The sequence below is a fragment of the Trachemys scripta genome, chromosome 1, assembly GCF_013100865.1.
Source record: "Trachemys scripta elegans isolate TJP31775 chromosome 1, CAS_Tse_1.0, whole genome shotgun sequence".
In the NCBI taxonomy this organism is placed as follows: Eukaryota; Metazoa; Chordata; order Testudines; family Emydidae; genus Trachemys; species Trachemys scripta.
Window position 1 is genome coordinate 309,588,532 of NC_048298.1, and position 14,480 is coordinate 309,603,011.

The window sequence follows — 14,480 nt, forward strand, 5'->3', positions numbered from 1 at the left end:
TTGCTAATAGAGTTCCAATTTATTTATTGGCGGGGGGGGGGGGGTGATCCAGGAAACCACAGGCCTGTTAGTTTGACCTCCTTGGAACAAATTTTTAAAGAGAAAGTAGTTAAGGTAAACAGGAATTGGGATAAAATACAACATGGTTTTACAAAAGGTAGATCAGACCAACCTGATCTCCTTATTTGAGAAGATTTGATTTTTTAGACAAGGGGAATGCAATAGATCTAATCCTCCTGGATTTCAGTAAGGCATCTGATACAGTTCCACATGGGAAATTATTAGTTAAATTGGAGAAATGTTGATAAGGAATTGGTTAAAGGGGAGACTACACAGATGGCCAGAAAGGATTAAGCAGCTCACAGGCTAATTGACCCAGATTCAACCTTTAGAGCAGTGGTGGGCAACCTGCGGTTCCCATTGGTCAGGAACGGCAAACCACAGCCACTGGGAGCTACTGGGAGCTGCGGACGGCCGTGCTTGCGGATGGTCAATGTAAACAAACTGTCTCGCAGCCTGCCAGTGGATTACCCTGATGGGATGCAGGTTGCCCACCACTACTTTTCTAACATGTCTCTAAAGCATGTAAATAGTAATTAGGGCCATTCTATGTTAGATAGGCTAGAACTCAAATACAAACCTGTATTGTTAGAGAATTAGAGATAATACTAATTATATGAGTTTACTTATATTTTGTTAGATGTTACCCATGTAAACAGTTTCTGTCTATTACTATAGCTATTGATTCAGAAATCAAAAGGGAATATTAACATTTAGATAAATCTTGGGTGAAATAATATCATATCTCTTTAAAGTTTATCATAACCTGCTTAATGGATAAATTACCTTATCTTAACCCACATAGTATTTATTGGTGATGTTTAGGAAACAGAAGGTTACTTCAAAACCTACTGTTCTTCCAAGAACTCTGTGCTGCCCAGAAACTGTATAAAAACCTCTTGGGACCTGATCTTTTCATCTCAGATCTGTTTGGTGCTTTATGCAGGGGAAGCTGGAGTCGTAAGATTGAAATCTCCAGTCCCTCCTGGATCACCCTGGATATGAATGCTGGACTATAACATATGGACTAATTCTGAAAAAACTCCTTCCAACTACAAAGCTCACCATTTCTACTATGAAACTGATCTCAGAACTGTACTCATGTCTGTATGTATACTGATCTTTTAACCAATACACTCTCTTTTCTTTTTTAATAAATTTTAGTTTAGTTAATAAGAATTGGCTGTAAGCATGTATTTGGGTAAGATCTGAAATATTCATTAACTTGGAAGGTAATGTGCCCGATCCTTTGTGATTGGTAGAACTTTCTTATATGATTAAGATTTTCAGTAATCCTCATCATGTTTGACTGGGGCGTCTGGGTGGAAGCCCAAGGCTGGGTTGCTATAAGGGAACTGTGTTTTGGCTTCTGGGTAACCAGTAAGATATTGCAGAAGCTGTTTTGTGCTGGCTGGGTAAATTTAAGTATTGGAATATCCACCAGCTTTGGGGATTGTGACCTCGGTCACAGTGGCGTAGTCTGGCTAGGATACACATTACCACGGATTAATTGGGTTTTTGGATCAGAACCCCACACTTGTCAAAAATTAATTTTGATATTGGAGCGTTTAAAGGGTAAAAATCAGTTACAATGAGTCACCCACGGTCATATGAAGATCTTGACAGAAAAAGCCTTGAAGAATTGTGCTCAGAGAGGCCCCAGAGCAAGAACCAAAAAAATCTGTTAATGGCCAGTGATCAGAGAGCAGGGTCTCCTTCACCTGCCCCAGATCCATTCCCTGCAGAAGCAATTAGAATGCAATTGGAAATGAGCAAGCAAAAATTAGAGCATGAACAGAAGCTGACAGATCTTTGATAATAAGGAAAAGCAAAAAATAGCCGATCTGGAAAAAGAAGCCCATTTAAGGCATATGGATCGTCTGGCTGCTGAGGAGAAGGCTCACTAGAGCCAACAAGCAAGCTGCCAGACTTCAGATCAAAGTCTTGGAAGAGCAGAAAACGCTCCAACAGCCTGGAAATCCATCCCCTCATGACAACAAAAGCTGGAGAAGAATTTGTCCAATTTACAAAGATACTGAAGACAGAAAAATTTCTATCTACCTTTAAATGTCTATGTGAAATTCAGCATATCCCTGAGGTACAGAGTATGCCTGGCCTGCTGACCAGATTGACTGGGAAAGGTGGGCAAGTGTTCAATGAAATAGGTATGGATGAAGCTTTGAATTATGTAAAATATAAAGGATACTGTGTTAAAACGTTTCAAGGTTACCTCTGAAACTTACAGGTTATAGTTTAGAAATTTTAAAATGTCTAAAAATGTTTCTTATGTGGAATGTGCTCATAAACTGTTAGGTTTTGTCAAGAAGTGGATTAATGGTGAGAAAGCTTTGGGGACTGTCTGCCACACTCTTTGCAGTTTGCCCTAATTGAGTAACTTCAGTGTGCCCCCGCCCCCCCAGCACCCTGGTCAAAAACTGGTTAAAGGGAGACTACAAACAGGTCATATTAAAAAGTGAACTCTCAGGCTGGAAAGAGGTTACTGGTGGAGTTCCTCAGGGGTCAGTCTTAGGACCAATTTTATTTAACACGGTCATTCATGACCTTGGCAGAAAAAGTAGGAATATGCTCAAAAAATTTGTGGAGGTATTTCCAATACAGAGGAGGTCAGGAATATCATACAAGAAGATCTGGCTGACATTGAAAACTGAAGTAATAGACATGGACGCAATTTAATAGCGCAAAGGGCAAGGTCATGAACTTAGGGACTAACAACAAGAATTTTTGTTATAAACTGGGGAGTTATCACTTGAAAGGAACAGAGGAGGAGAAAGACTTGGGTGTATTGATTGATCACAGGATGCCTATGAGCTGCTAATATGATGCAATCATGAAAAAGGCTAATGCAGTCCTAGGATGCATCAAGCAAGGTATTTCCAGTAGAGATATGGAAGTGTTAATACAATTATACAAGGCACTGGTGAGACCTCATTGGGAATACTGTGTGCAATTTTGATCTCCCATGTTTAAGAAATCTTAATTCAAACTGGAACAGATGCAGGGAAGGGTTACTAGGATGATCCAAGGAATAGAAAACCTACCTTATGAGAGGAGACTCAAAGAGCTTGGCTTGTTTAGCCTTACCAAAAGAAGACTGAGGGGAGATATGACTGGTTTCTATAAATACATCAGAGGGATAAATACCAGGAGTTATTTAAATTTTAACACCAATGTTGACAAGAATAAATAAATATAAACTGGCCATCAAAATAAGTTTAGGCTTGAGATTAGATGAAGGTTTCTAACCATCAGAGGAGGGAAGCTCTGGAACTGCCTTCCAAGGCAGTGGGGATAAAAAAAAACTTAACTGGCTTCAAGACTGAGCTTGATAAGTTTATGGAGAGGATGGTATGATGAGGGCACCTACAATGGCACGTAGCCAACCTGCGACTGCTAGTATCAAATATCTTCAATGGCCAGTAATGGAACACTAGCTGGGGATGGCTCTGAGTTACTACAGAGAATTCTTTCCCAGATGTCTGGCTGGTGGGTCTTGCCCACATGCGCAGGGTGTAACTGACTGCCATATTTGAGGTTGGGAAGGAATTTTCCCCTGGGTCATATTGACAGAGACCCTGGGGGGTTTTTTGCCTCTCTCTGCAGCATGGGGCAAGGATCACTTATAGGGTTAAACTAGGGTAAATGGTGGATTCTCTGTAACTTGAAGTCTTTAAATCATGATTTGAGGACTTCAGTAACTCAGCCAGAGGTTATAGATCTATTAGAGGAATGGATGGGTGAGGTTCTGTGATCTGCAATATGTAGGTCAGACTAGATGATCATGATGGTCCCTTCTGGCCTTAAAGTCTATGAGTCTAAGTATACCTCTACCTCGATATAACGCTGTCCTCAGGAGCCAAAAAATCTTACCGCGTTATAGGTGAAACCGCGTTATATCAAACTTGCTTTGATCCGCCGGAATGTGCAGCCCCGCCCCCCCCAGAGCACTGCTTTGCCGCGTTATATCAGAATTCGTGTTATATCGGGTCACGTTATATCGGGGTAGAGGTGTACATCATAACAGTGGAACACATCATAAAGTTTTTTATGTATAGCTTTCTAACATTTTTAACTTACTCAACATTTGGAGATCAGATGCATGGAAATATGAAGTTTCATCCATATGCTGTAGAAGCCGACCCGGTGTGCATATAAGTATATTTATATGGTGGATTTTGTTGGCCTCTTGTTTCAGATCCTGAAATTTAATTAAAACAGTTTAGTTCTGATTACACACCTCTAAGCTGACCCTCCACCAAGCATACTCAAGCCGTCTTAAACCAGCAGTTACTAGGAGTAACCCTATTTTCACTATTCTCCCCTAGCTCCAGAGACTTGAGTGCCATCTCTGCAGCACATGCAGATCTCTGATTTGAATAGAAAGTGTTTCGGAATAACTTTTAAAGTGAAAGGTAGTCCTGAAAGGTTTGGAAAGGGAGTGCTGTTCAGTCACCTTGCCTGGAAAGATGGAAGGCACAAGACTGAAGCTTCAAAAGACATAAGCAATAGAGCAGAGAAAAATACTGGGAAACAGTGATGCATAGGTTCCCAGTAATTCCTCTTCTACCATGACACAGGGGTTCCCAATAACTGCCCATCTATCTATCATCTCCCTGACAATTGTTCCTCTAAAGATAAATATGGTCATTTGTACTCCCCATACAAAAAATTGAAAGTTTAAAGGAGAACAAACCTTTCCACCAATGATAAGGCCAGCTGAAAATTCATGATTCTTCCCCACTTTACGCAGAACCTCAAAGGTCTGGTATGCCAGTTCCCTCGTAGGCGATATTATCAGAACTCCTAATCCATCCATCGATGTCCACTGCTGGCGATATAACCTTTCCAAAGCCTGAAAATTTACAGTTTATTTCAAAACCTATCATTTCTACTGTATAATATGTAACCAAGGTAAGAAATAAATTAAAAAGGCAGATAGTATAAACTCAGCACTTATTTATATCAATATACACGTTACACTTGGGAGGGCTACTGTTTAATTATAATTCTATCCTAAATGGTACTACTGATATTATTGGCTAAAGCAAAGCTCCCAAATAATGGAATATGAGAAAGACCGGGCAGAACTGCACTGGGAGACAATTTGTAGATTAAAACAATTTCGACGTGTAATGAACCCAACACTTAACACCATCCAGCCAAGTCTGTATAGTCTATATGAGAATGGGATTCAGGTACACAGTTGTGCAATACTAACCATTCTGCTCCTAAAATTGTGGGTACCAGAAATAAGGAGAGCAAGCAGAATAAAATTATTCAGCTGTAATGTTTCTGGGTTACTCCTGGGGGAAACTCTGCGCCACTGTGCATGTGCAGAATTTATGTCCCCTGCAGATTTCTTTGTTTCCCCGCAGATAACGGACTTTCTGATGGGGAAGCAAAGGGAAGCCACAAAAGCAGTCAGATGAATTTCCCCAACAGTATGTTTCGGTTGCCCAGAACAGCCGGCAGAGGTAAATCACTGTGGAGCGGGACTGGGGAAGACAGGGCTGGTGGCTCCTCCCTGCACTGGGCTCAGCTGCTAGTCCCAGCTGAGCTGGGGAGGACGGGACTTCCTCTTCCCCTGCACAGCATCCGGGGCCAGGTCAGACCCACACCCAGATTTCTCCCCCAGCTGTAGGAAGCTCTGCAAACTGCCCCTCCACCCTGTGCTTCCTGCACCCATCACTCCTCAGCTGCAGGGGGAGGGATCCCTGTACAGGGAGCTGCTCCCCCATCCGTCCAACCCCTGTGCATCCAGACTCCCTCATACCCAGACCGTCCTGCCGAGCCTCACTCCCCCGCACCCAGAACCCTCCCAATGAGCCCCACTTCCCCTGCACCTGGACCAGTCCAATGAGCCACCTGTACCCAGATCCCCCACCCTACTGAGCCCCAACCAGCTGCACCTGGATCCCAGCCTCACTGAGCCCCACTCCTCCAGCAGCTGGATACCCGCCCCACCATCAGGCCCCCCACTGAGCTCTATCACCCACACACTCAGACCCCCCTGCTGAGCCCCAACCACCTTTACTTGGACCACCATGCAGAGTCCCATTAACTTTGCACCCAGAACCCCCCAACGAGCCCCTATGCATCCAGATCCCCCCCGCACCCGGATCCCCCACTGAGCCGCAAGCACCCAGACTGCTACACAGAGAACCTTCTCACCCCACACCTAGATTCCCCCAACACTAAGCCCCTCCACACTTGGATCCTGCCTTGCTGAGCCTGCTTTCCCACACCTGGCATGGAGGGGCAGGGCTGTGTGGTGTTTCTGGGGCAGATCCGATCCTTGCACTGTGTCAGGGTTGGGTACAGCCTCAACAGTGAATCCGTGTCCCCCCAGGGAGGAGTGGGAGGGAGGAGCTGCACAGTGATCTCCCACCTCTGTGCAGCCAGTGGCCTGTGCTCCCCAATGCCATGCTGGAGCCGCCACATTTATTTGACAAATAAAATTTGCAGAATTTTAAAATATTGTGTGCAGAATTTTTCATTTTTTGGCGCAGAATGCCCTCAGGAGTACTGGGCTCACACCTACAAGGCAGTACCACTGCTGAAACAGAGCATTCCAACTAAAGGTACTGCTGCCATGATGCAAGTCCACTTCTACTATAACAGATTCACACACTGTCAAATTGTTGTGTTCAGCTGTACAACAAAAAGATTTCACCAGGGCTGATGTGATATCCCTACTGATGGTGCTTTCCACAGCCACACAGGAGATCTAAAATTGTTTTCTAGCTTCCTTCTATATGACACTTAGTCCCAGTTATCACTAGGCCCCCTTCTCTACAAATCCCTTTAAATGCATGGACATAAAGATGCACGCAATTCTTTCAAGAGCTATATATCTCAATTACAGATATAAATTAATTAAGCAACCTCATTTTCCTTCTTTGCTATAGTATGCAGAAGATTGTTCCCCCCACACACACCCCTTTCCAAAACCTATACATTTATTTCCTAATCGGCACGAATGAGATCTAGCATAAAGCACATTTAGTTTCTGAGAGGTTGCCTAAATACCCATTTCTGTTCCCAGTGTTTTGTCATTGACTTTAATGGAAGTGGATTGGGCCCTAAACTAATAATCTACATTGAATGCTAATCACTAGTGTCATAAATTTAAAACTAAATAAAGTCCCCCCTCGCCCAACTTGATCACCATTTGATTGGTTCCTCAATTTAGATGCCAACTTGAAAAAATCCTTTCTATAATACTAAAGAAAATAAATGCAAAGCCTGACTTTCCAGGTGAACCAATAGTAACTTTTATCCTCTAACAATATTTTTTTGTGAGCCAATTTTCAGTCTAATTTACAGACCACTTTCATGAACTCTAGCCTAACCTACAATGAACAATGTATTACATATTTAGTGAAGATTAGTTGTAAACAGGTTCCTTGATGAATTTTACACTTATTCCATACAGACATTCAGTTTTAAATAATTTTAGCAGTCAACTATATAGGTAAAGGAGTATTAAGAAAAAAAAAATTTAAATCAGTCTTAATAAAAATGTCAGAACAAGATATCAAAGTGTCAACACATTTCTAGAGACAAATATATACCCAGACCATCTTACAAAACCTCAGACAGCAATAGATAAATTAGTCTGTCATAGCTTTATGTGAACAAATATTACAGTCAAATTATAAGTCTCCTCCTGGCTCCAATTAACCAAAGTATGCTGTTTAATATCCAATACCTCCACTTTACATAGCTCAAGCTTCCAATGAGAAGGTAAATTACTTACTGGGATAATAAAAGCCAAGGTTTTGCCTGATCCAGTCTTTGCAGCTCCAAGTACATCTTTACCTTGCAAAGACAAACCTATGGTCTGCCTCTGTATCTCAGTTACCATGCGATACTGTGCTTCTTGCAAACCTAGTATTTGGGAGAGAGAAAAAAAAAAAAAGATTCTTACATTTTGCCTTGGATAATGATACATTTTCCCATAAGGAAAAATACTGCCGGTGGCAACATTAACTTGGAACTTTGAATAGAAGACCAATTTTAATCATTTTTATTCATTGGCAGTTTAAGGAGTTTGTGTTTTTAAATATTAAATACTTTCCTAAGTTGGTGTACTTACCTTTCAATGTTTTCTTTGACAACGGAAAATCTGAAAATCTTTCAATTTCATTTGGTTTTATCTGAAACAAAAGGATTTAATCAATGTTAGAATATAAGACTACTATGGAATTTAAATCACATTGTTTTAGTTTGCTGGTAACATTGGTAGAATTTTTAGTGGGTTAATTCTAGGAGTACCTGGCAATCAACCTCAACCAGCTAACTGGAGGGAAATGGTCTACACACAGGCATAGTTTGACTTCTACATTTGGGAGGCCGCTTCAGTCAGACCAATAGGACTGTGCATGGGGGGGGGCAAATTCCACAACTGTCAAAGCTTGCAGTTGGGGGGGGGGCAACCCCTCTCCCCACAAACGACACCTATGAATCTACATTAGGTTTATCTAACCCTGACAATTTTTCCTAATCTAGGAAAAGTAGAGCAAAATATGCACTTAACATAGCTCTATTATGTACAGTAGCAGTTCAATTTAGATCTTAAACGTAATCATCTAATGTCTTCAGAGACATCCAATTGTAACGATATGCTAAGATACATAATCAAGGTTTAAGCATTCCATATGGTACTTGCCAAAAAGCCCAAGGCATGACATGCAATTAAATGTTCATACAAAATAGCTGATAAAACAGTATCAAACCTAAAAGCAGAATTTCTCTAGATTTTTCTGAAGCTGCCCCACCCTGGGGACCTTCTGCTTCTCCCCACCCACCCCCAGTGCCCCTGTGCTCCCTCCGCGCCCCCCTCCCCCCCCTCCCACACACACACACACACCCTGACTGATCCCTTCCTTGCCTGCCCCACTTCAGAGGCCCTAGTGCAGTGGAGGAAACTGACCGCGAGAGCTGTCGTTGGAAAACCCTGGCTCCTGGAGGAGGGGACCTGTCTGCATGGCGCAGCAGGTAAGAGCTCCGATTGGAGCTGGGGTATGTGCTGCAAGCAGACCTCTGGTACGGAACTCGAGCGGGGTGCCCCTCCGCCCTCCCTAAATGGCACCCCTGGCCAAGGCTCCCACAGCTTCCTCTCAGCTGCTTGTGTCAGCCCCACACCTCTGCAGAGTGGGTGCAGCAACAGGGTCAAGGGTCACGCACTGGTTGCACGGAGGTGGGAGATCACCCTGAAAGCCCCTGCCTACCCTGAGACATGAACTCAGAGGTGAGGCTGCACCCAATCCTGACAGTGCCAGGGCTGGGCCTCCCCAGAAACACCCAGGGGCTCCGTCTCACATGCACACCCAGCCCTGGCCCTTGATCCAGGTGTGGGGCAGACAGTCTCAGCCTGGCAGGATCCAAGTGTGGAGGGGCTTAGTGTGGGGGATCCAGGTAGGCAGTGATAAGGTCCCGTTGACATAGCGCGGTAGTGAAGACAAGCCCTTACTCCCCACCAGATATGACTGACACTGAAATAACCACTTTCAGAAATAAACATAAGTCTCCTCTAAAAGGCCTTGCTTTATTACAATAATTCCTTCACACACATACACCCTCCCACAATCAAGATGTTGCTCTTGCAGGCTGCAAACAAGGAGGAATTGTTAAATATCTGACAGGTGATCAGGTACTACATGATGGGGGACTGGCAAACAGAGACAAAGTTCTGAATTCAGTTGTCCTGTCTTACATCACTTTAATTCTAAAATTTTCCCATTTAGGTACAATGAACTGAGACAACCTTCTTCATAAGGGCAGAAAACTGGACTTCCAAATTTTAATGCTGCTCTGAATCTACTCTTCCCCGACCCACTCCCTTCAACAGTAATTCCAATCAGCATTCTAACAGGACTGTGCTTACATCTTTAATTTCAAAGAGGTTAATACCCCTTCATATTAAACCACACAAACCTGCAAAAACAGAATGAGAGTCACACAACTCCAAAAACATAGACTTTTACCATTTGAGCCAAAGGAAGACCTTTGTTAGTTGTCAGCTATACAACAGCCCTTTTCTTTCTAAAATGCAAACAGCTAAGGTGCTCTCACACACAGTGCCTAATTATGCTACCACTAAAGTCAGTGGGGAAAAAAAACCTGGTGTTAAAATCAGAGCAGGATTGGGCCCAAATATAATCACAAAAAAACCCTGATACCATTGCTTAGCTACAACCTTTTTTCCCCCTCCATATGTAGCCAGCATACAACAGTAATCAAAATATAATTCTATATAAAGTCTGAAGGTATAGTAACAGGTCATTTTTAAGCTAGAGGGAGACAAAGAAACTGAGGTAGTTTTAATTATAGTGAGTAACTTAAGCAATTTTATTTAACAATCGTCAGGCCAAATGACTTTTCCAGGATAAAGTTACAGGAGTTCTAATATGGAGTTGTACAATGGAAGCTTGCTGAATCCTTATCTATGGAGAGGTTACTGCCTCTCCATAATAACTAAGGCCCTACTAATTTCACAGCCATGAAAAAGGTGTCACAAACTGTGAAATAAGTCCTTGCCTGTGAAATCCAACTTCCCTATGCTGCTGGGAGTGCCGGGCTCCTGACGGGTCTCAGGTCTTCCACCTCCACAGCTCCTGCCGGGTCTCAGGTCTTCCACCTCCATGGTTCCTGCTGGGGCTCGGGGTACCCGGGTTCACGGCTTCCACCTCCACAGCTCCTGCGGGGACTCAGGGCTTTCACCTCTGCAGCTCCTGCTGGGGCTCAGGCTGCCCATTTTTTCCAGGAGCCCCAAATTGGCCAGGGGCCCTGGGCACAATTAATCCGCCACTGGCTGGGACTAGCAGCTAGGAGCCCCTGGCTGAGGTGCTCCCAGCAGCAAAAGGGAGATCAGATCCACCTCCGGGAACCTCCTCCAGCTGCAGGAAGCTCTGGAGCTGCTGCCCAGCCTGGGAGCTTCCTGCAGCCCAGGGATGTATCCGGGGGTGGGTCTGATCTCCCCCGGAGGGGGGCCAATGCAGGAGAAGAGCAAGTCCTGTCCCTCCCTAGCCAGCTGGGGCTAGCAGCCCCTGGCTGGGGCACTCCCAGCATCACGGGGGAGATCAGACTCATCTCCACCTCCGGGAGCCTCCTCCAGCTGCAGGAAGATCCGCTCCTGCTGCCTTCAGCCCAACTCTGAAGGCAGCACAGAAGTGAGGGTGTCAATCTTGCAATGCCCCTAGAGCAGCCTTGCAACCTCCACACAATCCCCTTTTGGGTTGGAACCCCCACCATTACAACACCCTGAAATTTCAGGTGTAAACATCCAAAAATGTGAAATTGACTTTTCAAATCCTATGGCCGTGAAATTGACCAGAATGGACTGTGAATTTGGTAGGGCCCTAATAATAACAGAAAAATTATCACTGCTGTACTCAGTCTCAGTGTGCTCTATCACAAACATGAAAAAACCCAATACAAGAATACACCACCAATTATGGGTTTTGCTCACAAGAGTGAAACAAGCCTAATCGAGGAAAGCATACACTCATGCCCACACAGTAGTCTCAAATAGATAAGATAGATTACCCTGCGCTTCACCCCACGCGTAGTGAAGGTTGACTGACATGTTCTATCCACTGGGTGGCTGCAATTCAGCAAAGAATGAAATAATACCATGTGGAAAGAACTTAGATCCTTCTGCATAAAAGGCACCATATGAACATAAAGTGTTATCAATAGTCACAGCCACACATCTAATAACTCAAGGACTAAACCTACTAACCAGAGTTTGGTTCAAATGATTCCTTTCCTGCTCAGTGAGGTCCAAGGGCTGTGCTATGGTGGGAACGCCAATCCCCATGCCCTTTATTTTGACTACTGGTAGAGGAGAAGGGCTTCCGGCCCAGGTGTTGCCCCCAGGATGCTATTTGATACCTACACATTTTTCTGTTAGACTTGGCTACAACGTGCCTGTTTAATTTGACGGTTTTCCAGTCTGCTGAGCGGAATGGAAATCATCTTTTCTCTCTCTCTACTCTCCAATACACCAACTCACCCCTGCTGTCTAGTTAGAGGGACCCAATACCATTCTCTCCCATCCCTATCAGCTGCTTCTCCCCTTCTCTCTGAGTTTTGTTTTTTAGGCTATGGCGACATTACAGCTCTTAGAGCGGCACAGCTGTACTACTGTAAGGTCTCCCATATAGCCGCTTTATGCCGGCAGCATAAGGATCTCCCACCAGCATAATTAAACCACCCCCAACATATGTCGGCGAGAGAGCATCTGCCGCCGACATAGCGCTGTTCACACCAGTGCTTTTGTTGGAGAAACTTATGTCAGTCAGGGGTGTGTTTTTTCACAGCCCTGGCCGATAAAACTTTTACTGACAAAAGTGCTAGTGTAGACATATGGTGATTAAGGCTCTTGTCATGACTGCGCAGCAGCGTCAGAGTAAAACTGAAGGGATCCCAGTTGCCCTCTGCCACTCCTGTTGGGGAAACCAGTCAGATAAGAATCACGTCAGTTTCACTCTACTAGTAGGGTCCTAATGGTTAAGGAAACCTTCCCACTTGCTAAGGTGGAGTGGCATTTTACAAACCTCCATGTTGCACCATCCCCAGCAACAGAAAGATTACAACTAGTACAGAATGAAGCATTCCCTCTCCCCAATCACACACTCACTTTTTCCCCTCCTGCAATCTTCACGACCCCCCCTATCCGCTACAGGTCCCTATCCGCTACAGGTAGCTCAGCTGGAACCAGCTAATATCCCCGTCATTTCTGGATACTGCTGCTCTAGTAGGCTGATGCCATCACATCTCCCACAGCAAATATCCCACAGTAATACCACAGCTAAGCTACACCCCAGTCAAGTCTGTCTCCCCCCCACACAAACTCCATGTGGTGCTGCCTCAACCTGACTGATTCCAAATCAGGGCTTATCACCTCAGTGAATGTCTCCCTTGACCTCCAGAAAGGGCCATTCTAGCTGGGCAATGCCTCTCAGTGGGTGACCCCAAGCTCCAGTCAGCACCACTCTAGCCAGATAAATACACTCTTCTCCTAGTAGGTGTCCCTCACTTCTGAGATAACTACTCCAGCCAAGCCACGCCTTCTCTGGAGGGCTCCTCTGGGCATCACCCACTGGGTGCACCCTTCACCTCCAGAGAGCAATGCTCTAGCCTAGCAATGCCCCTTTTCACTACTAGTGGGAGCCCCTACCCTGGCTAGCACCACCTCTCCCCAGGGCTAGACAGTGCCCCCTCCGCTGAGTGCCCCGCGCCTCTGGGCAACCCCGCAACCACCAGACAGCGTCCCTTCCCCCTGCTGGGCAGCCCCGCAACCACCGGACAGCGTCCCTTCCCCCTAGTGGGTGCCCTGCAACCACTGGACAGTGTCCCTTCCCCCTAGTGGGTGCCCCTCACCCCAGGGCAGCCCCAGTCGACGGTAGCAATGCCCCACTCGGGGCAGCATGGCTCCCTCCCCATGTTCTGTCCCCCTCACTCCCCCGGGGATAGCGAGGCCCGGCCACCCCTCACTCTCCCGGTGGCAGCGCGGCCCAGCCCCTCACCTCCGAGTAGCGCTGCTCCAGCCGAGCGATCCCCTCGCGCTCCACTTCCCACTCCGGCCGCTTCCGCTGCTTCTGCTGCAGCCGCAGCTTGTTCTTGCGCCTGGTGTATTTCTTCTTCCAGCGCTCGAAGCTGCGCACCGGGTCCGGGCCCCCGCCGCCCGCGCGGCGCCCCGTGCCGCCCATGCCGCGCTAGCTCGTCCGCAGCCTCCCGGAGTCCCGGCCTGGGACCAACACGCGCCGCCGCCGCTGCCGGGACAGTCGCAGGGAGAGCGCGTCACCCAGCCCCGCCCCTGAGGCTGCCCGGCCTCCGCCCACAGGCCGGCGTGGGGCCCAGGGCCCGGCCCTGAGGGATGGGGGCGGGGGCAAGGACCCGTAGTGCGGCCAGGCTCCCTGAGGCGTCAGGCCCGGGGGCGCAATCCTCGTTGCCTGGCAGCCAGCTTGTGCTCAATCTAGGGGTGCCAACTTTCCAGTCACACAACACCTAACACCCTAGTCCCGCCCCTTCACCGAGACCCCGTCCCCCTCACTACATTCCCCTGCCTTCGGTGGCTCGCTCTCCCCCAATGCCACCCCAAACCCTGCTTTGCCTCCAGCATTTATAATGCTGTTAAATATATACAAAAGTGTTTTTAATTTATAAGGGCATTTGCACTCAGAAGCTTGATCTGTGAAAGGGGTCACCAGTACAAAAGTTTGAAAACTACTGTTTTATATGTATAGTTGGGATTATGTTTTCCAATGTGCATTACTTTGCATTTATCAACACTGAATTTCATCTACCATTTTGTTGCCCAGTCACTGTTTTGTGAGATCCCTTTTTAAGTGTTTGCAGTCTGCTTTGGACTTAACTATCTTGAATAATTTTGT

The 14,480-nt window shown here is 45.9% G+C and overlaps 1 protein-coding gene across 1 annotated transcript in view; it reads right to left on the reverse strand.

Moving 5' to 3' along the window:
• The window catches only part of DDX10 (DEAD-box helicase 10), a 308,585-nt gene extending 294,729 nt beyond the window's left edge, over window positions 1–13,856 (reverse strand). Inside the window, exons 1-5 of the mRNA XM_034758827.1 lie at window positions 13,614–13,856; window positions 8,177–8,237; window positions 7,838–7,968; window positions 4,772–4,930; window positions 4,156–4,276 (exon numbers count right to left, since the gene is read on the reverse strand). Of these exons, the coding sequence (XP_034614718.1) occupies window positions 4,156–4,276; window positions 4,772–4,930; window positions 7,838–7,968; window positions 8,177–8,237; window positions 13,614–13,796 (655 nt within the window). The 5' untranslated portion in view covers window positions 13,797–13,856. The remainder of the gene's footprint in view (window positions 1–4,155; window positions 4,277–4,771; window positions 4,931–7,837; window positions 7,969–8,176; window positions 8,238–13,613) is intronic.
• Window positions 13,857–14,480: the final 624 nt, after the last annotated feature.